Here is a 21,087-nt window from a genome sequence, read left to right as displayed (position 1 = left end):
TGATGCCGAGTTAATGATACTGTTCAGTGGTTTCATCATCCCCTACTCTCAGTTCCACTTTCAAGAGAGCTTTTTAATGCAGTCTCATTTCCCAGTTCGTGCTCTTCTCTCTCTGTCACTCTCTCTCCCTCTCTACTGCTCTCTCTCTCCCTCTCTCCTGCTCTCTCCCTCCCTCTCTCGCACTACCTTACCCCCCCTCTCTCTCTCTTGCTCTCCCTTACCCTCTCTCCTTCTCTTGCTCTCTCGCTACCCCTCTCTCTCTCTCACTCTCTCTCTCTCTCTCTCTCCTCTCTCTCTCTCTTTATCTCTCTCTCTCTCCCTCCCTCTTTCCCTCTCTCTCTCTCTCTCTCTCTCTCCCTCTCTCTCTCTCTCCCTCTCTCTCATAATGGGACTCTGGGTGCTGTAGTCCAGTGATATGGACTCATCTCACTCCATTAACTAAAGACTAAACAGCCTCTCAGCTCACTGCCCTGGACACCACAGTCCAGAGGGTAATGGAAGAAGTGACGACTCATACACCCTTCACACACATCTGTCCCCGCGTCCTCCCAGCTTCAGTGTCCCCGGCCTCGTCGAATGTGTCCGTGATGCAAAACTACATGTCCCACAATGCAATGTTCTCATCTGACTAACCGTGAGCATCTTAAACACGCTCCACGCCACAGCATTGTGTGACTGTCATCAAGCTCAAACTCATCAGTGTGGGTCTCATTTAACCTGACTTGTTTTACTCCTCATTTTATCACATGCTTACTCCTCATTTTATCACATGCTTACTCCTCATTTTATCACATGCTTCAGTCGATATTGTTAACTCTTGTGCTGTGTTACAGTATGTTGCAGATAGTCTTTTGTTTTATGGTTTTGTCCTTGTGACACCCCCCCCCCCTCTTTCTCTTTGCCCCTCTCTCTCTCTCCCTCTTTCTCTGTCTCCCTCTCCATCTCTCCCTCCCTCCAACCTCTCTCTCTCTCTCTCTCCCCATCTCTCTGTCTCCCTCTCCATCTCTCCCTCCCTCCCACCTCTCTCTTTCTCCATCTCTCTGTCTCCCTCTCCATCTCTCCCTCCCTCCCTCCCTCCCTCCCTCCCACCTCTGTCTGTCTGTCTGTCTGTCTGTCTGTTTCTCTCTCTCTCTGTCTGTCTCTCTCTCTCTCTCTCTCCCACTTCTCTCTCTGTCTCTCTCCCTCCCCCTCTCTCTCTCTGTCTGTCTCTCTCTCCCTCCCCCTCTCCCTCCCCCTCTCTCTCTCTCTCTCTCTCTCTCTCTCTCTCTCCCACTTCTCTCTCTCCCTCCCTCTCCCTCCCCCTCTCTCCCCCCCCCCCCTCTCTCTCCCTCCCCCTCTCTCCCTCCCCCCCTCTCTCTCTCTCTATGTCTCTCTCTCCCTCCCCCTCTCTCTCTCTCCTCCAGTCTCGTGAGCAGTCTGATGACGAGCAGGAGGACTCAGTGAAGTTCAAGCGGCTCCACAAGCTGGTCAACTCCATGCGCCGCGTCCGCAAGAAGCTCATCATGGTCGACGAGGGCAAGAGGCACGGCTCGGAAGGTACCGGAAGATCTAGTCTCTCCAGACTCACCGGAGAGAGTCTCTAGACTCTAGTCTCTCTCCAGATATTACGTTGAGTCTCTGCGCTCTGCATACTACATAATAGAGTCTGTACCACTTCGCTGCCCAAGCTGGTGTTCTGAGGGCGTATCCACGGGTCAGAATTGGAAGAGTGACAGGTCGTAGCAGCAAATGAGAGACGCTAGCCCAGGTTAGATGGGCGGGGCATATCTATGGTTGGGAACACCTGATCGCGAAAGTCGGTACTGAATGGTGTCGCAGGGCTTCCTGCGAAACCAATGAAATGCATATCATTACATAGAAGACGTGTATTGATTCATATCCATATAAAGCACGTACATAATCCATGTATAGAACGGGTACTTAGTGTAAATAGTGTTCATTATATATTTTTTCCCGTAATTTGTATATTTGTAATTTAAAATTACATTTGGAATTAAGTATTAGTTTATCCGTAGCATAATCCGAACCGGCAGCAACATTTCACTGTGACTGATGCAAGTTCAAGTAATGTATATCATTCAGACAAAATATGATTATTTATGGTCTGTACATCTGTTACTGATCAAGCTCTCCCCATTCGACCTGAAAAACTGTATTTGTCGTTTTGAAGTCAAGTCGTTTGTCTTGAATGTGATGATAATACTATGCTCTCTTGCCGTGATGTCCCTCCCCTCTCGCCGTAGACTCCCTGAGCCTGGAGGCGTCGCCCACCTGCGAGGACAACGCGGCGCTGTACACGGGCGTCCTGAAGAAGACACCGCCCGCTCCGCCGGCGCCCCAGGACGCCTTGCTCTCCTCTCTGGCCCAGGACCAGCTCTCCCTGGACGGGGACACGGACAGCCTGACCACCTCTCCGTCCTCCAGCAGCCTGGACACCTGGTCCGGCCACAAGCTGGTCAAGACCTTCAGCAAGTCGTCCAGCGCCCACGGCCTGATCCGGCCACCCAGGAGACCCCCCGCCGGCGGGTCCGGGGGTCTTGGCGGCGGCGGCGGCGCCGTCGGGGCGGGCGGCGAGATGCGCAAGGCGCTCAGCTCCATCTCCCATGGGGTAAGTAGCAACGAAAGCCTGTACGCCTTCTACGGCCTCACCAAGCCCCGCCCCCGGCCTCACCACGCCCAGTCCCGCCTCCTGGCCTCCCTGGACGAGGCCCCCCTGCCGGGCAGCCCCAAATCCGCCCGGCAACTGCAGCATCACCCCCACCAGCACCACGGGGGCTGGACGCACAAGAAGCCCGACCCCAACTACGCCTACTCCACCAAGCACCTCCTCTACCAGCGCTCCCGCGCCAACGCCAAGTCCCCGCCCTTACCCGCCTCCTCGCCGTCCCCCTCCCCCGCCCGCTGCGACCCGGCCAAGGCCAAGGGCGGGTTCGGCGGCGGCGGCGCCGGTGGGTGGGCGTTCCCGTCGCGGCGCTTGCGCGGGCGCGCGGCAGTCAGCGAGCTGAACATCACGTACGTGGTGGAGCGCAGCCTCCACGGCCACCTCAGCTGGGCGCAGCTGGTGCCGCTGCCTGCTGGAGGAGGACGGCGGCGAGGCGGACAGGAAGTGGGCGGCCAGCGTGGACCGCTGCACCAGGCGCGTGCTGCTGCGCATCCAGCAGAAGTCCGTGAGTTGGGAAAAAAAAAACAGGGAACGGCGCCCCCGTCTGGCCGGGAGGACACGGGCGGCTTCCAGGCTGCAGAATAGCTCGCTACGCTACAGAGGCAGGGTCGCGGGGCCGGGGTCAAGCTAGCTTTGGGTTAACAGGGCACACGTCCACGGAGTTGTCCGTACCCTCGTCAAGAGGTTAAGATGCGAGGTAGTAGGCGGTTTGTGTGACAGGGTTTTTAGAAACGTCACCGGCACAGCGCAGAACCTAGTGGAGGAGAGAGAATATCTTCCCTCTCTCTCTCTCTCCCCTGCTGGAAGGAATAGCCTCTGAATGTTAGTCGAACAGAAAAGACATGTAAAGTTTATATATATATATATTTCCTGACGTGGCTTCACTGGGTCATATTTGTATTTGTGCAGTAGTGCAGCTGAGTTGAGGTGTCAAGTCAGCAGAAAAATGTTGAAATGAAAGATACGGCGCCGCCGCGTTGATGAAAGCAGTGAGGTGAACCAGGAAGTGAACAAAGCTAAAAAAAAAAAAAACTGCTAACTAAATAAACATGGAGGAGTTCCCGGAGGGTTCTGGAACACTGTCGATTAGTAGAGATAACCTGCCAAGCTACGGGCAGATTCAATTACAGATACCTCTAGCTGTGTGCGTGCGTGTGTGTGCGTGTGCGTGTGTGTGTGTGGGTGCGTGTGTGTGTGTAAGAAAGAGAGAGACAGAGAGTAGTGGGTCAGGTCAAAGGCAGTTCAGCGATAAGATGACCCATGCCCCTCCATCACGCTCTCGTGACCGGCCGTCCTAATCTCACTCTCCCCCTCCCAAATCAAGTTAAGAGAGAGAGAGACAAGATAAGCAGCCTCGTATTCCTGAAAGCCCCTTTACTCTCTGTGAAGACCCCCCATCCCCCCCATCCCCCCACGACTATGATTCTAAAGATAAACTGGTCTTAAAAAATGTTTTTTCCCAGCGATCTGTGTGAAATGTGCTCTGTGATGTCACCACAGCCCTGTGTGATGCAGTCTGATGTGTGTGTTCCCCTACTAAATAACCCCCTCTAATAATCAACCACAAGTTAATACTGCACTGCAGTATACTTGGGTTGGGTATAGTGATTTCTATACTAATAAAGACACTAATAATGAGAAAACCACTAATGTATTCCATCTTAAACCACATCTAACCGAATAATTTCACATATCTTCTGCCTAGTCTCCGTGGCTGACAGCTTAAAATTAATAATCCCCTCGTGAAATAACAGTTGCTCTGATTCTCCACGGATCGGCTAACGAGCCAAGCGCTGCCTTAACGATGACTGTGCAGCTAACGCGCTTAACGAGGTCTCCATATGAACGACTTATTACCTCATCCCTCCTGCCTTGCGTCTCATATGGCATCATACCATTACATAACGCACAGCGCATTTACACACGTACCCGAATCACTCAGCGACTCCATACATAATCCATACATATACGGCCACGAGCCGCTCGGCTGCCATTGTTGTGCCAAGCATGAATCATCTGTAATCTGACTCTCTGGGGGCACAGATGTGGAGTTGATGTCATTTGAATCGGAGTCAAACTCATTCTGACTCCCGCCTCCTCCTTCTCTCTCTCTCTCTCTCTCTCTCTCTCTCTCTCTCTCCCTCCCCCCCTCAGAGGACGTGTAGTTTCAGAGGATTCGACCTGTCCAACCGCTCGCTGCATGTGGTCAACTCGGGGTCGGATCCCAATGTAAGTTCTGATTGGTTGTCTGTGGGCTGTGGGGGTGCAGGACCAAACCGGACTCCCAGTGTACTCAAACTCTCTCTCTCTCTCTCTCTCTCTCTCTCTCTCTCTCTCTCTCCCCCTCTCTCTCTCCCTCTCTCTCTCTCCGTCTCTCCCCCCCCCCTCTCTCTCTCTCTCTCTCCCTCTCTCTCTCTCCGTTTCCCCCCCCCTCTCTCTCTCTCTCCCTCTCTCTCTCTCCGTCTCTCTCCCTCTCTCTCTCTCTCTCTCTCCCTCCCTCCCTCCCCCCCCTCTCTCTCTCCGTCTCTCTCCCTCTCTCTCTCTCCCTCCCTCCCTCCCCCCCCCCTCTCTCTCCCTCTCTCTCTCTCCGTCCCCCGCCCCCCCCCCCTCTCTCTCTCTCCCTCTCTCTCTCTCCGTGTCTCTCCCTCTCCCCCCCTCCCTCCCTCCCTCCAGAGTAAGGACCAGGATGCTATCTACCGGGAGGTGGTCAAGTCTCCCACCACCTCTCGTATCTCCCTGGGCAAGAAGGTCAAGTCCGTCAAGGAGACCATGAGGAAACGCATGTCCAAGAAGTACAACAGCTCAGTGTCTGAACAGGTAGGCACACACACACACACACACACTCACACACACACGGACTCAAGCTACTATGGTTCAGGGGGTGGAAGTGTTTGTGTTGGTTACAGGGAAACATCCAGCTTGCACACACACACACACACACACAGCTGGCTGGCCGTCGCTCAGCTGTCCTCCCACGTCGTTCCGGCGGCCAGTGTGCAGGGCGGAGTGTGTGTGATTCGCCGTGCACTGACCTCATGCACTCAGGCACGCCAGCACACCGAGACGGCACTGTGTGTGTGTGCGCGTGTTTGTGTGTGTGTGTGTGTGTACACTGGCTCATCCACACAGCATTCAAACTCACACTTGCGGACGAACAGTCCCATCCACACTGGCCGTGGTCAGAGGCCCTGGCGTTGGCCGTGGCGTTGGCGTGTCCGGCGCCGGGGTGGGGCGTCGCCCTTTAGACCTCGGGTCCAAACACGCCCCCTCGGAGAGAAGTAATCACCGTCACGGTGGCCCCGGCTACACCGACCCAGAAAGGGCGCGCTGCTGAGTCATGATTGTGTGTTGCGCATGGAAACGGCAGACAAACTACCGCCTACCGCCTCCACCGGGAGTCAGGCCGCTATTCTGCATGCCACAGTGCCATCTAGTGGCCGGGTGTGGTACGGCCGCTGTCGACCCAGTAGTACTGAAGATGAGGAAAGGAGGTAAATGTTGCTGTGGATTAGAGTGTCTGGTTTTGATGCTGACGGCCGCTCTTTTTTTGTTTCTCTTCCTGCTCCTCCTCCTCCTCCTCCTCCCTTTCATTCACACCCCCCCCCTCCTCTGTTTCTCTCTTCTCCTCCTCTACCTCTCCACAACCACCCTCTCCCCCATCTCTCTCTCCACCCTCCTCTCCCTCCATCCTAATCTCTCTTCATCCCCCTCTCCACCCTCCTCTCTCACTCCCATCCCTCTCTCCTCCTCCTCTCTCTCCTCCTCCTCTCTCTCCTCCTCTCTCCTCCTCCTCTCTCTCTCTCTTCCTCCTCTCTCCTCCTCCTCTCTCTCTCTCCTCCTCTCTCTCCTCCTCCTCATCTCTCCTCCTCCTCTCTCCCCTCCTCCCCTCTCTCTCCTCCTCTCTCCCCTCCTCCTCTCTCTCTCCTCCTCTCTCTCCTCCTCTTCTCTCTCCAGTCCAGTCCAGACGGGCGCCCCAGCTCCCCCCAGTCCTCCCAGCCAGACTCAGACTCCCTGGAGAAGACTCCCAAGCTGAAGGCGGGGGGGTCCGTGGAGAGCCTCCGCAGCTCCCTCAGCGGACAGAGCTCCATGAGTAAGTGTGTGTGTGTGTGTGTGTGTGTGTGTGTGTGTGTGTGTGTGTGTGTGTGTGTGTGTGTGCGCGCGCGTGCATACAGCAGCAGGAGAGAGATGTTATCACTATGGAAGCGGTTATAGAAGCCGCAGCGACTGAGTTTAGGCACAAGGGGGCGCCATCACCACACTGTTACATTACAACAGCCTTTGACTTGATAGCATTTGCATACATCTTCTATGTGGCCTATATCTCTATCCTTGAGCGTGTGGTCATGGTGTGGTCATGGTGTGGTCATGGCGTGGTCATGTTGTGGTCGTGGCGTGGTTGTAGTGTGGTCATGTTGTGGTCATGTGGTCATGGTGTGGTCATGTTGTGGTCGTAGTGTGATCGTGGTGTGGTCATGGTGTGGTCGTAGTGTGGTCATGGTGTGGTCATATTGTGGTCGTGGTCGTTCCAGGCGGTCAGACGGTCAGCACCACGGACTCGTCGGCCAGCAACCGGGAGAGCGTGAAGTCTGAGGACGGCGATGACGAGGAGCCCCCCTACAGGGGACCATTCTGCGGCCGCGCCCGCGTGCACACGGACTTCACACCCAGCCCCTACGACTCTCACCCCCTCAAACTGAAGGTACACACACACACACACACACACACACACACATACAGACACACACACACACACATACTAACACACAGATTAGTTCATGTGATTCAGACTCACTCAGACTGAAGGTAACAGGATAGTATAAACGTACTGTACACACACACACACACACACACACACACACACACACACAAACCAACACACTAATGCACACACATACTAACATACAGAGTAGTCCCTATGATACAGACTCGCTCAAACTGAAGTACTGAAAGTAAACACACACACACAGTAAACACACACACACAGTAAACACACACACACAGTAGTCCCTATGCTACAGAAAAGTAGTGTGATAATGTAAACAGACACACACACACACACGCCTGATGAAATGCGGCCTCCTGACCGTCTGCTCCGTCCTATGCAGCCATCTCTATTGGCCAGCTCTCTCTCCTGATCTCTCTCTCTCAGCTCTCTCTCCTGATCTCTCTCTCTCAGCTCTCTCTCCTGATCTCTCTTGGCTCAGCTCTCTCTCCTGATCTCTCTTGGCTCAGCTCTCTCTCCTGATCTCTCTTGGCTCAGCTCTCTCTCCTGATCTCTCTTGGCCAGCTCTCTCCCCTGATCTCTCTCCCGATCTCTCTTCACCAGCTCTCTCTCCTGATCTCTCTTGGCTCAGCTCTCTCTCCTCATCTCTCTCTCAGCTCTCTCTCCTGATCTCTCTTGGCTCAGCTCTCTCTCCTCATCTCTCTCTCAGCTCTCTCTCCTGATCTCTCTTGGCTCAGCTCTCTCTCCTGATCTCTCTTGGCTCAGCTCTCTCTCCTGATCTCTCTTGGCCAGCTCTCTCTCCTGATCTCTCTCTCCTGATCTCTCTCTCAGCTCTCTCTCCTGATCTCTCTCTCAGCTCTCTCTCCTGATCTCTCTTCACCAGCTCTCTCTCCTGATCTCTCTTGGCTCAGCTCTCTCTCCTGATCTCTCTTGGCCAGCTCTCTCTCCTGATCTCTCTCTCCTGATCTCTCTCTCAGCTCTCTCTCCTGATCTCTCTCTCAGCTCTCTCTCCTGATCTCTCTCGCTCAGCTCTCTCTCCTCATCTCTCTCTCAGCTCTCTCTCCTGATCTCTCTTCACCAGCTCTCTCTCCTGATCTCTCTTGGCTCAGCTCTCTCTCCTGATCTCTCTTGGCCAGCTCTCTCTCCTGATCTCTCTCTCCTGATCTCTCTCTCAGCTCTCTCTCCTGATCTCTCTCGCTCAGCTCTCTCTCCTGATCTCTCTCTCAGCTCTCTCTCCTGATCTCTCTCTCAGCTCTCTCTCCTCATCTCTCTCTCCAGCTCTCTCTCCTGATCTCTCTTGGCTCAGCTCTCTCTCCTGATCTCTCTTGGCTCAGCTCTCTCCTGATCTCTCTCTCAGCTCTCTCTCCTGATCTCTCTCTCTCAGCTCTCTCTCCTGATCTCTCTCTCTCAGCTCTCTCTCCTGATCTCTCTCTCAGCTCTCTCTCCTGATCTCTCTCTCAGCTCTCTCTCCTGATCTCTCTCTCTCAGCTCTCTCTCCTGATCTCTCTTGGCTCAGCTCTCTCTCCTGATCTCTCTTGGCCAGCTCTCTCTCCTGATCTCTCTTGACCAGCTCTCTCTCCTGATCTCTCTTGACCAGCTCTCTCTCCTGATCTCTCTTGGCTCAGCTCTCTCTCCTGATCTCTCTCTCTCTCAGCTCTCTCTCCTGATCTCTCTTGGCTCAGCTCTCTCTCCTGATCTCTCTTGGCCAGCTCTCTCTCCTGATCTCTCTTGGCCAGCTCTCTCTCCTGATCTCTCTCTCCTGATCTCTCTCTCAGCTCTCTCTCCTGATCTCTCTCTCAGCTCTCTCTCCTGATCTCTCTCTCAGCTCTCTCTCCTGATCTCTCTTGGCCAGCTCTCTCTCCTGATCTCTCTTGACCAGCTCTCTCTCCTGATCTCTCTTGACCAGCTCTCTCTCCTGATCTCTCTTGGCTCAGCTCTCTCCCCTGATCTCTCTCAGCTCTCTCTCCTGATCTCTCTCTCTCAGCTCTCTCTCCTGATCTCTCTTGGCTCAGCTCTCTCTCCTGATCTCTCTCTCTCAGCTCTCTCTCCTGATCTCTCTTGGCCAGCTCTCTCTCCCCATCTCTCTCTCCTGATCTCTCTTGACCAGCTCTCTCTCCTGATCTCTCTTGGCTCAGCTCTCTCTCCTGATCTCTCTCTCTCAGCTCTCTCTCCCGATCTCTTAACCTCGTTCTGCCAGCGCTCACCCACCTTCTCCCCCCTGGTTCTTCCAGAGAGGCGACGTGATCGACGTCATCAGCAAGCCGCCCATGGGCACCTGGATGGGCCTCCTGAACAACAAGGTGGGCACCTTCAAGTTCATCTACGTGGACGTGCTGAGCGAGGAGGAGGAGAAGCCCAAGCGCTCGGTGAGGAGGAGGAGGAAGGGGCGGCCCCCCAAGCCCACCTCGGTGGAGGAGCTGCTGGAGCGCATCAACCTCAAGGTAAACTGTTTACATGCTTGTATACATGCGCGCGCGCGCACACACACACACACACACACTTACACTTGTAATATACACACACACACACACGCATGTAACACACACACACACTTGTAATGTACACATACACACATGTCATGTGCACACACGCACACTTGTAATGTACACACGCGCACACACACACACTTGTAATGTACACACACACACACGTAATGTACACACACACACGTAATGTACGCACACACACACACACACTTGTAATGTGCGCACACACACACACACACACACTTGTAATGTACACACACACACACACACACATTTGTAATGTATACACACACCCATACCTCCCTCATTGTCACTCCCTATCACACCTTAGCCAACCCTAAATTAAGCCCGGAGTATCCAGCCTTGCCCTAACCCGGCCCAGCTGGCCAGGCGAGCTCCCCCAGGCAGTCTGGCCCGTAGGTGGGCTGCTTTTCTGGGGCGAGCCCAGCCCCGGTGGAGCTCCCAAGATTAGAGACCACGCTGGGCCTCAAGGCCCGCTCTCTCCTCCTCAAGGACGGGGCGGTGTTAACCGTACGTCACGGTCGCCCGCGCTGGCACAGGCTGCGTTTTACCCCTCAAGGCCTCCTGCGTGTCCCGACGGCCCATATGCGCCAGGGTGCCTATGCTACGTCCGTCAGCACATACGTAGTCCCGCATTCAGGAGTGGGAGTGCTAGACTAAACACACATTCCCAGAACCCCTCATTACCCACGGCTCAGCGCGTGGACAGGCTTTCCTGTTTCAACTCAGGTGTGCTCCGGTTGGCTGCGTCTGCATCGCGTCAAGCCCGTTATAAAATCTATATTTCAGACGTGTGTATGTTTGGATTTGACCCACTTTGTTTATTTGATGGAAGTTTCTGTCTGCGTGTCGAAATGCGAACGCCGCCTCCGAGACGCCAGTCAAGAGTCGACGTGGTCTCGACAGGAAGTCACCGGACGAGTAACAAGGATGAAGTCCAGCGAGATGACATCTTAACGGGCGTCGCTTTCTACCGGTTCTCTAAACGGCGCTTGGTTTGTGCCTTCTAATCTGGCGGGGTGTATTTGGCGGGCAGACGAAGATAGCAGCCCTGCGTGGTTCCGGCCGGGTTCCGCGTCGCCCTCGTCGGGGTCGACCCGGCGGCGGCGGATCACTGTGATCTCCGCGACAGAAAAGGAAACAGGCATGTTAATGAACGGTCTCCGTGGTGACGCCATGTCTGTGTGTTCTGCCCCCGAGACGCGCGGGTCAAACAAACTTAGAAAGCGCCCAACCACTTTCCACGGTTTAAGTGGCGGACAATTATGATTGGTTGAAGTTGATGTTGTTTGCGGTGACTGTTCTGGACAGAGCTAGCCTGCAATTCTGGACCAGAGGGCTTTCTGGGGACATTTTTTTTGTTCTATTCCACTACTGTGTGTGATATTGTACCTCCACGGATTGTAATGACTGTGTGTGTGTGTGTGTGTGTGTGTGGGGGTGGGTGGGTGTGTGTGTGTGTGTGTGTGTGTTTGTTTGTGTGGGGGTGGGTGGGTGTGTTTGTGTGTGTGTGCGCGTGTGTTTTTGTGTGTGTGGGGGTGGGTGTGTGTGTGTGCGCTTGTGTGTGTGTGTGTGTGTGTGTAGCCTAGCCTCGTCTCATGTGGTTCCAGGGTGGGTAAGGGAGGGAGGGTCACCCTCATCACTGTCATCCCCACCCTGCCTCTACCGTAACTTCAACCACTAGTCTGGCTCACAATCTGACGTTTCACTTTCACATCTCTGCACGTCAGCATTTTTCCGTTGTAACGCGCCCTGTTAAAGACTACTATGAAGGCTGCGCGATACTGTACAAAGAAACATAATAGTTTTTCACTAGCCTCTCACAGTCTAAACAGCTTGTTGTAGCTGGCAGTCAGAACTTGGTTAAGATGTGTTTGATCTGTAATTCCCGACTGCACTACTGTACCTGAGGGTAACCCTTGAAGGATCTGGTCTGGTCGTAGGCGTGATGGTACTTCTGTCCTAGCCTTGAAGCCAGACTTCCTTGTAAAAAGGTTTTTGCAATACGTGTCTAAAACTTTTTTTTTTTTTTTGCGAGTCAGCCTGTCTTCCAGACTCGCTCTGTCCTGCCCACCCTCAATCCTTGAACACTGAATGGATGACAGTCAATGGTATCGACAGTGGAACATTGCCTTCCGACGGGATTAATGTCTACATTGTTATTTATAAATGTGTCAAATTCATTTATTTTATAATTATTGTACAGGCATTTGTATTGCAATTGACTGTTTTTTGTGTGATCAGATCTGACTTTTTTGGGGCTAAATTTAGTGCAAGCCAGGTAGCTAAAGTTAGCTTTCAAGCTAGCATATCCAGTTCTCTTGGCATATGTGATGAGTTCCATGCATTCGATTCCCCCCGGTCCCGATGGACGCCATCTTAACCGAGTACACCTCAACCTAAGTAACCCCCCCCCCCCCTCACCCCCTCCCTGCAGGAGCACATGCCCACCTTCCTGTTCAACGGCTACGAGGACCTGGACACCTTCAAGCTGCTGGAGGAGGAGGACCTGGACGAGCTGAACATCAAAGACCCTCAACAGAGGGCTGTGCTGCTCACCGCAGTGGAGCTGCTGCAGGAGTATGACAGTGAGTACACACACACACACACACACACACACACACACACGTGTGCAGGCTTGCTAGTCACTACCCACCCAATGTTCCAACACACACACATTTCCAATCTGTCTCGCAGCCCTGATCAGTTTGAGTACTGAGGTTGACTCAGTATGTTTCTGACCACACGGGGTGTGTGTGTATGTGTGTGTGTGTGTGTGTGTGTGTGTGTCTCCAGGCAGCAGTGACCCGGAGCGCGGTGGCCTGTCAGGCTCCCAAGAGAAACTGCTGTCCGAGGGCCACAACCTGGTTGGGGACTCCCCGCGTGACTCTGGATGCTATGAGAGCAATGAGAACCTGGAGAATGGTAATGATAGCCTAGCTTAGCCTAGCCTAGCCCTAGCGGAATGCTAATGGGATTTGCCTGGCCATAGCCTAGCCTGGGCCTAGCCTAGCGCTAGTGACTGTGGCCCATCCCCTTCTCTCTGGGCTTCATCCTGCATCTCCTCTGCCATGTATAAGCTTCCTAACCCATCTGCGCTCCACTGGACCAGCGCCAGCCAGTCAACCGCTCCGCTCTCTGCCATATCTGCATCGTTCTGCTCCTCTCCTCCACCCACCCACTCCCTTGCTTCTTCCTGCTTCACAGCGAGAGATAATCTCTTCTTTCTCTCACTCACTCACTCACATTCTTTCGTTTCTTTTTCTCTCTCGCTCCACTCTTTCTCCGCCTCTCTCTCTCTGTCCATCTCCAGGCCTTCTCTGTCACCACTGCCGGAACACTTGTTCTGTGCGTGCGTGCGCGTGTGTGTGTGTGTGAGAGAGTGTCATACAGTAAAAAATAATGTGCAATCTTTGAGTTTGTGGAATAAACCACTGGTGACTGAAGGACTCTGGCCTGCTTGACTTATTTCATGTCTTTCTTTTCTCTGTCTCTCTCCTCCACCCTAGATAACATTCCTCACTAGCGGCATAACATTCTCTCATTCCTCACTAGCGGCATAACATTCTCTCATTCCTCACTAGTGGCATAACATTCTCTCAGTGTACATTCTGCATTTTTAATCAACTCTATTTCTGCACTGATTAATAAACTCTTCTCTTTTGTGTCCATTCTATGCCGTTTCCAAGCCATGCATCTTCTGCCTCATACTACGTTCACATCCACAGTCCTGTACATCCAGCATGGTCTAAGTTCAGATGGTGAAATGTACCATTTCATTTTTATACCTGATGCCAACCCTCCACAAATCCATGTCAGATTGAAAATTCTATTCATCATCATACAATCAATATTACTTATCGACAAGGGTGAGTTGTTTTGTATAGTGATGATCATTTACATTAGAATGTCAATTCCATCACGAATGAACAAGCAGAATACAGTATATCAATCATATGAATTGGCGGAATATATATGAGTTATGGTCCGCGTTTGATGAACTGCATAGTCATAATTTCTTAGGAATCGATGAGTGAATGTATGACTATTGATTGTTTTAGAGAGATGCCCGATTCCATGATCAATACCTGACCTTTCACCCATTCCGACTTTTCAACATCAACATGGTTTAATATTCACAGAACACTGTGTGGTAGTTAGCCTTGGATAGCGGTCAGCTTAATGAAAAACCAGAAGTCCTCGCCGGCCCACGTCAATAGCCAGCACATTAAAACACCACATCAACTGCAATCTCGGGCTCTTAATGAAATCTCCCTCTCAAATTAATATTATGAAGCGATAACTCAAAGCACATCAAAGACCGTAGTCCGCAATGCTGTAAAATTATTAATGATGTGTGGGTTAATGATGTGGGGCAGCGGAGCCCAGCTGACTGTAAGCTGTTAGAGCGAAGACGGCCTAAGCTTCTTGTTATTGTGTTGTGAGACACACTGGTCTGAATTCCTGTTTTGACGGACAAATCACAACCTGGATCAGGAGTTTGCAATGGCCTGCTGGTCACCTCAGTTTGGCTTCTCTTAGCTAACAAAGTGTTCAGTTTGACCCTGCGATAATGCTGGGTCTGTATGTCTCAGTAGGCTTACATGAATCCAAGTTTAACGTAAATTTAAACCTCAACAACAACACCAGTATGGTTTCTATCGAGCCGAGAGAAAAAAACGTGTCGGTCATCTTCCGAGCACGACGCACACAGCGAAGTCCCGCCCACCCGTCAGCGGTGTCGGGGCAAAGCCGAGTGTTTCCTCCAGCTCCGGAATCAAGCAAGGGTGGTGGGTGTCTGTCCGCTGTGTTTCAGGCAAGAGCCGGAAGACGTCCCGCTCCGGCCGTTCGTCGGGGGGTCTGCCGTCGCCGGACTACCCCACGCTCCCCATGACCCGGTCCACCGAGGCCCTGCAGCAGCAGCAGCAGCACGGCAAGAGGGAGCGCAAGTTCCCCAAGGGCTTCTTCCTCAAGCCGGCGCTGCGGGGCTTCAGCCTGCTGGGGCTCAGGAAGGGCCACCGCCACGCCCTCATCCCCGCCAGCCGCAGCTGCGAGGACCTGGACGGACCCACGCCGCAGCAGGCCCCGCCCGGCGGAGGGGGAGACGACGCCCCGGCCTGGAAGCGCTCCCGCTCCCTGGGAGACCTCCGCTGGGAGCAGGCTTTCGACCGGAAGAAGGACCCCGCCCTGGAGGTCAAGCCCGACAAGGGCGCCGCCCCGAGGCCGGGCGGTGGCCCGGCGAAGCCCCCGCTGGAGAGGGAGAGAGAAGGAGACAGAGGGAGAGAGAGAGGGAGAAGGAGAGACAGGGAGAGACAGAGATGGAGAAAGAGAGAGGGAGAGAGAGTGGTAATAATTATATTACCAATATAATTATATACAAATAATATACAAATAATAATATTAGCGGTATTGTATGTTATTGTATATTGTATAGACATTCATTCATTCACTAGGAGTCAATAATATACTGATACTGTGATCACATACATTCACTTATACATTCCAAGACCAGGTACACACAAACACTTAATCACTCACACATAACTACTGATACTCACTCCACGGGGCTGGGTCTGGGTATGGGATCTGAACACATAACTACTGATACTCACTCCACAGGGCTGGGTCTGGGTCTGGGATCTGAACACATAACTACTGATACTCACTCCACAGGGCTGGGTCTGGGTATGGGATCTGAACACATAACTACTGATACTCACTCCACAGGGCTGGGTCTGGGTATGGGATCTGAACACATAACTACTGATACTCACTCCACAGGGCTGGGTCTGGGTATGGGATCTGAACACATAACTACTGATACTCACTCCACAGGGCTGGGTCTGGGTATGGGATCTGAACACATAACTACTGATACTCACTCCACAGGGCTGGGTCTGGGTATGGGATCTGAACACATAACTACTGATACTCACTCCACGGGGCTGGGTCTGGGTATGGGATCTGAACACATAACTACTGATACTCACTCCACGGGGCTGGGTCTGGGTATGGGATCTGAACACATAACTACTGATACTCACTCCACGGGGCTGGGTCTGGGTATGGGATCTGAACACATAACTACTGATACTCACTCCACAGGGCTAGGTCTGGGTATGGGAGCTGAACACATAACTACTGATACTCACTCCACGGGGCTGGGGCTGGGTCTGGGATCTGAACACATAACTACTGATACTCACTCCACAGGGCTGGGTCTGGGTATGGGAGCTGAACACATAACTACTGATACTCACTCCACGGGGCTGGGGCTGGGTATGGGATCTGAACACATAACTACTGATACTCACTCCACGGGGCTGGGTCTGGGTCTGGGATCTGAACACATAACTACTGATACTCACTCCACGGGGCTGGGTCTGGGTATGGGATCTGAACACATAACTACTGATACTCACTCCACAGGGCTGGGTCTGGGTATGGGATCTGAACACATAACTACTGATACTCACTCCACAGGGCTGGGTCTGGGTATGGGATCTGAACACATAACTACTGATACTCACTCCACAGGGCTGGGTCTGGGTATGGGATCTGAACACATAACTACTGATACTCACTCCACAGGGCTGGGTCTGGGTATGGGAGCTGAACACATAACTACTGATACTCACTCCACAGGGCTGGGTCTGGGTATGGGATCTGAACACATAACTACTGATACTCACTCCACGGGGCTGGGTCTGGGTATGGGATCTGAACACATAACTACTGATACTCACTCCACGGGGCTGGGTCTGGGTATGGGATCTGAACACATAACTACTGATACTCACTCCACGGGGCTGGGTCTGGGTATGGAGCTGAACACATAACTACTGATACTCACTCCACAGGGCTGGGTCTGGGTATGGGAGCTGAACACGCAGCAACCCAGACCCTTCACCGTTGGAGACAACACACCCTCCTATTCACCTTCTAGCGCATTACTTTCCTTTCATTGCTATTTATTTTAACTTAAATTGTTTCTATATTTCTGTAATTCCACTGTTGCTTTGGCAATATGAACATTGTTCTTTCATACCCATATAAAGCCCATTGAATTGAGAGAAAGAGAGACAGAGAGAGACAGAGAGGGAGAGAGAGGGAGAAAGAGAGAGAGAGTGAGAGGGAGAGTGAGAAGGAGAGAGAGAGGAAGGGATGAGATGGAAGATGGCAGACCAGCAGGAGAGCCAAATGTTGTCAGGGGGATGAGGTGCTAAAACACCTGCTGTAACACTCTCTCTCCATCCACCTCTCTCTCTCCTCTTTCTCTCTCTCCATCCGTCTTTCTCTCTCCTCTTTCTCTCTCTCCATCCACCTCTCTCTCCATCTGCCTCTCTCTCTCCCCTCTCTCTCCGCCTCTCCTCTCCCTCTCTCTTTCTCCCCCTCTCTCCCCCTCTCTCTCTCCCCCCATCTCTCTCCCCGTCTCAGGAAGGAATCAGAATGTCGCAGATGCTAGACCGAGATAAACAGACATGGTCTCACCAGCACACCCTGACCTTCTCTCAATCACTCACACACACACACACACACACACACACACACACACACACACACACACACACACGATGACTACTGTCGGTATTGAAGTATCAATGGCCGAAGAGGAAAGTATTATACAACAGCACACAGATATTCAGGTCAGTCACAGAGAAACGCTTTGGCAGTCTACGTTCCCCTGATCAGACAACATGGTGTTCAGTCTGTCCCACCTTTATAGTCGGTGGTCTGTACCTATATACAGACATACTGTAGTTTCAGTCCAATGGCTAGAGTTCTCTCCAACTATGACCGTATACACCAGTGGGCAGTGAGCTTCTTATGGATGAACACTTGATCTCCTCCAGACACCTGACCATGACCAACGAAGGCATGGATACTGGATGTTCTTGTGCTGAGAATAGCCAGGGCTCATGAGACAGAAAAACCTCTTATCACACACACACGCACACGCACACGCGCACACGCACCATCAAGGCTAGAGACAGGAAGAGAGGACACACTCTGGGGTGTGTGACACACTCGTACTGACACACACACACCAGGCGGAACGGTCGGACACAGCTGGCTGCCGGTGAGAACCTGGCGATACACACTCTCCGCCGTTAACTCCCCTCCTGTTGCTAAGCCCCCCCCCCCCCCCCCCGTCTGCTGGATGGAGCGACGAGCACGCCGTCAAGCGGAGAGATGGAGGGAGGGATGGAGGGAGGGATGGACATGCATTATTAAACGGACATAGTGGAGGTTTTTAGGGATAAATGTGAAAGAGTGGTTCGGGACAACCCTCCCCCTCGTTTGTCCCCCCCCCCTCCCCTCCCCTGTAAGGAACAGCACATTTCTTATTCAGGGGGGGTGGTGGGGGCGGGGGGGTACCTGAAAATGGACAAAATGAACAAATGCCTTCTGGGACTTTATCAAGTGCTAATCAAGAGCAGCGGCGTGCTTTTATTAGGACCCAGAGAGAGAGAGGAGGAGGAGGAGCAGAGAGAGAGGGAGAGAGAGAGAAGGAGAGGGAGAGAGAGAAGGAGAGAGAGAAGGAGAGAGAGGGAGAGAGAGAGAGAGGGAGAAAGAGAGGGAGATAGAGATAGAGATAGAGAGAGAGAGACAGAAGAGAGAGAGAGTGAGAGAAAGAGAGAGCGAGGGAGAGTGAGAGAAAGAGAGAGAGAGGAGAAAGAGAGAGAGAAAGAGACAGAGCGAGGGACAGAGGGAGAGAGAGATAAAGAAGGAGAGAGAGAGATAGAGCAAGGGACAGAGGGAGAGAGAGACAGAGCGAGGGAGAGAGAGAGTGAGAGAGAGAGAGGGAGAGAGAGACAGAGCGAGGGACAGAGGGAGAGAGAGAGAAGGAGAGAGAGATAGAGAGAAGGAGAGAGAGATAGAGAGAAGGAGAGAGAGCGAGGGACAGAGGGGGAGAGAGAGAGAGGGAGAGAGAGCGAGGGACAGAGGGGGAGAGAGAGAGAGAGAGGGAGAGAGAGTGAGGGACAGAGGGAGAGAGAGAGAGAAGGAGAGAGAGCGAGGGACAGAGGGGGGGAGAGAGAGCGAGGGACAGAGGGAGAGAGAGAGGGAGAGAGAGCGAGGGACAGAGGGAGAGAGAGAGGGAGAGAGAGCGAGGGACAGAGGGAGAGAGAGAGAGAGGGAGAGAGAGCGAGGGACAGAGGGGGGGAGAGAGAGCGAGGGACAGAGGGGGAGAAAGAGAGAGAGAGAGAGGGAGAGAGAGCGAGGGACAGAGGGAGAGAGAGAGGGAGAGAGAGCGAGGGACAGAGGGAGAGAGAGAGAGAGGGAGGGAGAAAGAGCGAGGGACAGAGGGAGAGAGAGAGAGAGGGAGAGAGAGCGAGGGACAGAGGGGGAGAGAGAGAGAGGGAGAGAGAGAGAGAGAGAGAGAGAGAGAGAGGGAGAAAGAGCGAGGGACAGAGGGGGAGAGAGAGAGAGGGAGAGAGAGAGAGAGCGAGGGACAGAGGGAGAGAGAGGCCGGCTGGTGAGCTCAGTATCAGGGGGTCAGCGTGGGGGAGGGGGGAGGAGCCTGATGTCTCTGGACACGACTCAGACTGATACTGAGTAATGGAGCCAGGACCGCCGAGCGCACACACACACACGCCCGCACACACACACGCCCACACACACACAGTGAGTTAAGGTGAGAAAGCGGTGAGCAGCCTGCAGTACCACACCAACCTCAGCAGATATCACCACTCCATTAAATGCCACTGGGCCACACTGCTGACCATACTTTAGAGCTAGGAGATGGCTAATGGCCACACACACACACAAACACACACACACACACACACACACACACACACACACAATCACCCACAATCACCCCAGGGCATGCTGGGTAATATGATCATGACCAGGAGAGAGGCGCGGAGGGCCGACAGTCGCACGTCCGGGATGGAAGCCGTGGATGTGAACTCACCCCACCCCAGCCCCCCACCCCAAACCCACGACCTCCCTCTCTCTCTCACACTCTCTCTCACACTCTCTCACTCACTCACTCACTCTTTCACTCTCTCTTTTTTAAGGCGAGCCCAAGATGAGAGGGGGAGGCGGGAGAGAGAGAGAGAGAGAGAGAGAAAGAGGAGCTCACACTGCTGCCTAGTCATCTCCGTCTTTGAAGATGCTTTTTTTTATTCCGGCGACCATTGGTGGCATCAAAGTCTACGGCGTGGCCGCACGCCTGTGTGTGTGTGTGTGTGTGTGTGTGTGTGTGTGTGTGTGTGTGTGAGAGAGGGAGAGAGAGAGCACTTTGACCTTTAGGGACGGGCGCTAATAACCAGAAATATAAAGCAGTGCAGCCGTAATATTGAGGGAGACGAGGAGGGGGGCGGGGCTTGGGGGGCGGGGCTTGGCTGTCACCAGCGCCAGGCATGGTCAGAACCAATCAGCCTCCTCAACTTCCTGACAGTTTATATACCTCCTTCTACTACTCCTCCTCCTCCTCCTCTCTCTCCATCCCTCATCCTTTCCTGATTAATAGGCTTCTAAACATAGATACTGCCCTGTTAACCCCTCCCACACACACACACACACACACACACTCCATTCAACCAAGCATTAAAAACTCCTCCACCTTCACTAACATTCTTGGCACACAACACACACACAAACACAGGTGTGCGTGTGCACACTCGCGCGCGCACGCACGCACGCACACACTATGGGGTGTGATTCGTGCCAGCGTAACAAACACTCAGTGCTTTCGTCGCCTGCATTGCGTGTATAAAGGTTCTTTGGCGAGCTGATTAATAGGCGTGCATATACGCACGCGTTACGAGTCGCTCGCATTCTCAGAGGGTCACGTGTCAAAACTGCCGTGCCACTTTTGCGCACATGCATGTAACGTTTGCACGCTCGTGTTAAGTCAGCGGGCACTAGAAGCTGCGAGCGGGGCTCATTTGTCCATATTGAATAAAAATTAATAATATTTATTTGCACTCAATCAAATTCCAGGACCCTCCTTGCATAACTTTTCCTAGATATGTGTCGTTTTATCTCCACTATCGCTACATTTTCAAATAAGAGCACGCATCATCAACTGGTGCTGACGGTGCTGCAGCGCCCTCTATTGACAAGAAACACGTGTATCTGAACATTTGTTTTAAATTGCGAAGAAAGAGTCATTCAGATATTAGGCTTTATTAAAAACAAGTTGCTTAACATGTGCGAATTCCATTTATTGAGAATGCATTACC

General features: G+C 52.9%; 1 protein-coding gene across 1 annotated transcript; it reads left to right on the top strand.

Annotated features, from left to right (window-relative positions):
• Positions 1–494: 494 nt before the first annotated feature.
• LOC311328684 (SAM and SH3 domain-containing protein 1-like) lies at positions 495–15,122 on the top strand (the record flags this gene model as incomplete). The annotated part of the gene is given in 12 exon segments (XM_084462621.1): positions 495–503; positions 1,404–1,536; positions 2,244–3,063; positions 3,065–3,167; positions 4,817–4,891; positions 5,336–5,479; positions 6,617–6,752; positions 7,192–7,361; positions 9,617–9,826; positions 12,330–12,480; positions 12,689–12,817; positions 14,709–15,122. Coding segments are annotated over 12 exon segments (2,494 nt in total), but the record flags the coding sequence as incomplete, so codon positions are not given.
• Between the last annotated feature and the right edge of the window lie 5,965 nt (positions 15,123–21,087).

This window comes from Borostomias antarcticus, assembly GCF_949987555.1.
Source record: "Borostomias antarcticus genome assembly, contig: scaffold_259, whole genome shotgun sequence".
Lineage (NCBI taxonomy): Eukaryota > Metazoa > Chordata > Actinopteri > Stomiiformes > Stomiidae > Borostomias > Borostomias antarcticus.
The sequence above is the reverse complement of the archived record's forward strand: the minus strand, read 5'-3'. Positions and strand labels throughout refer to the sequence as shown.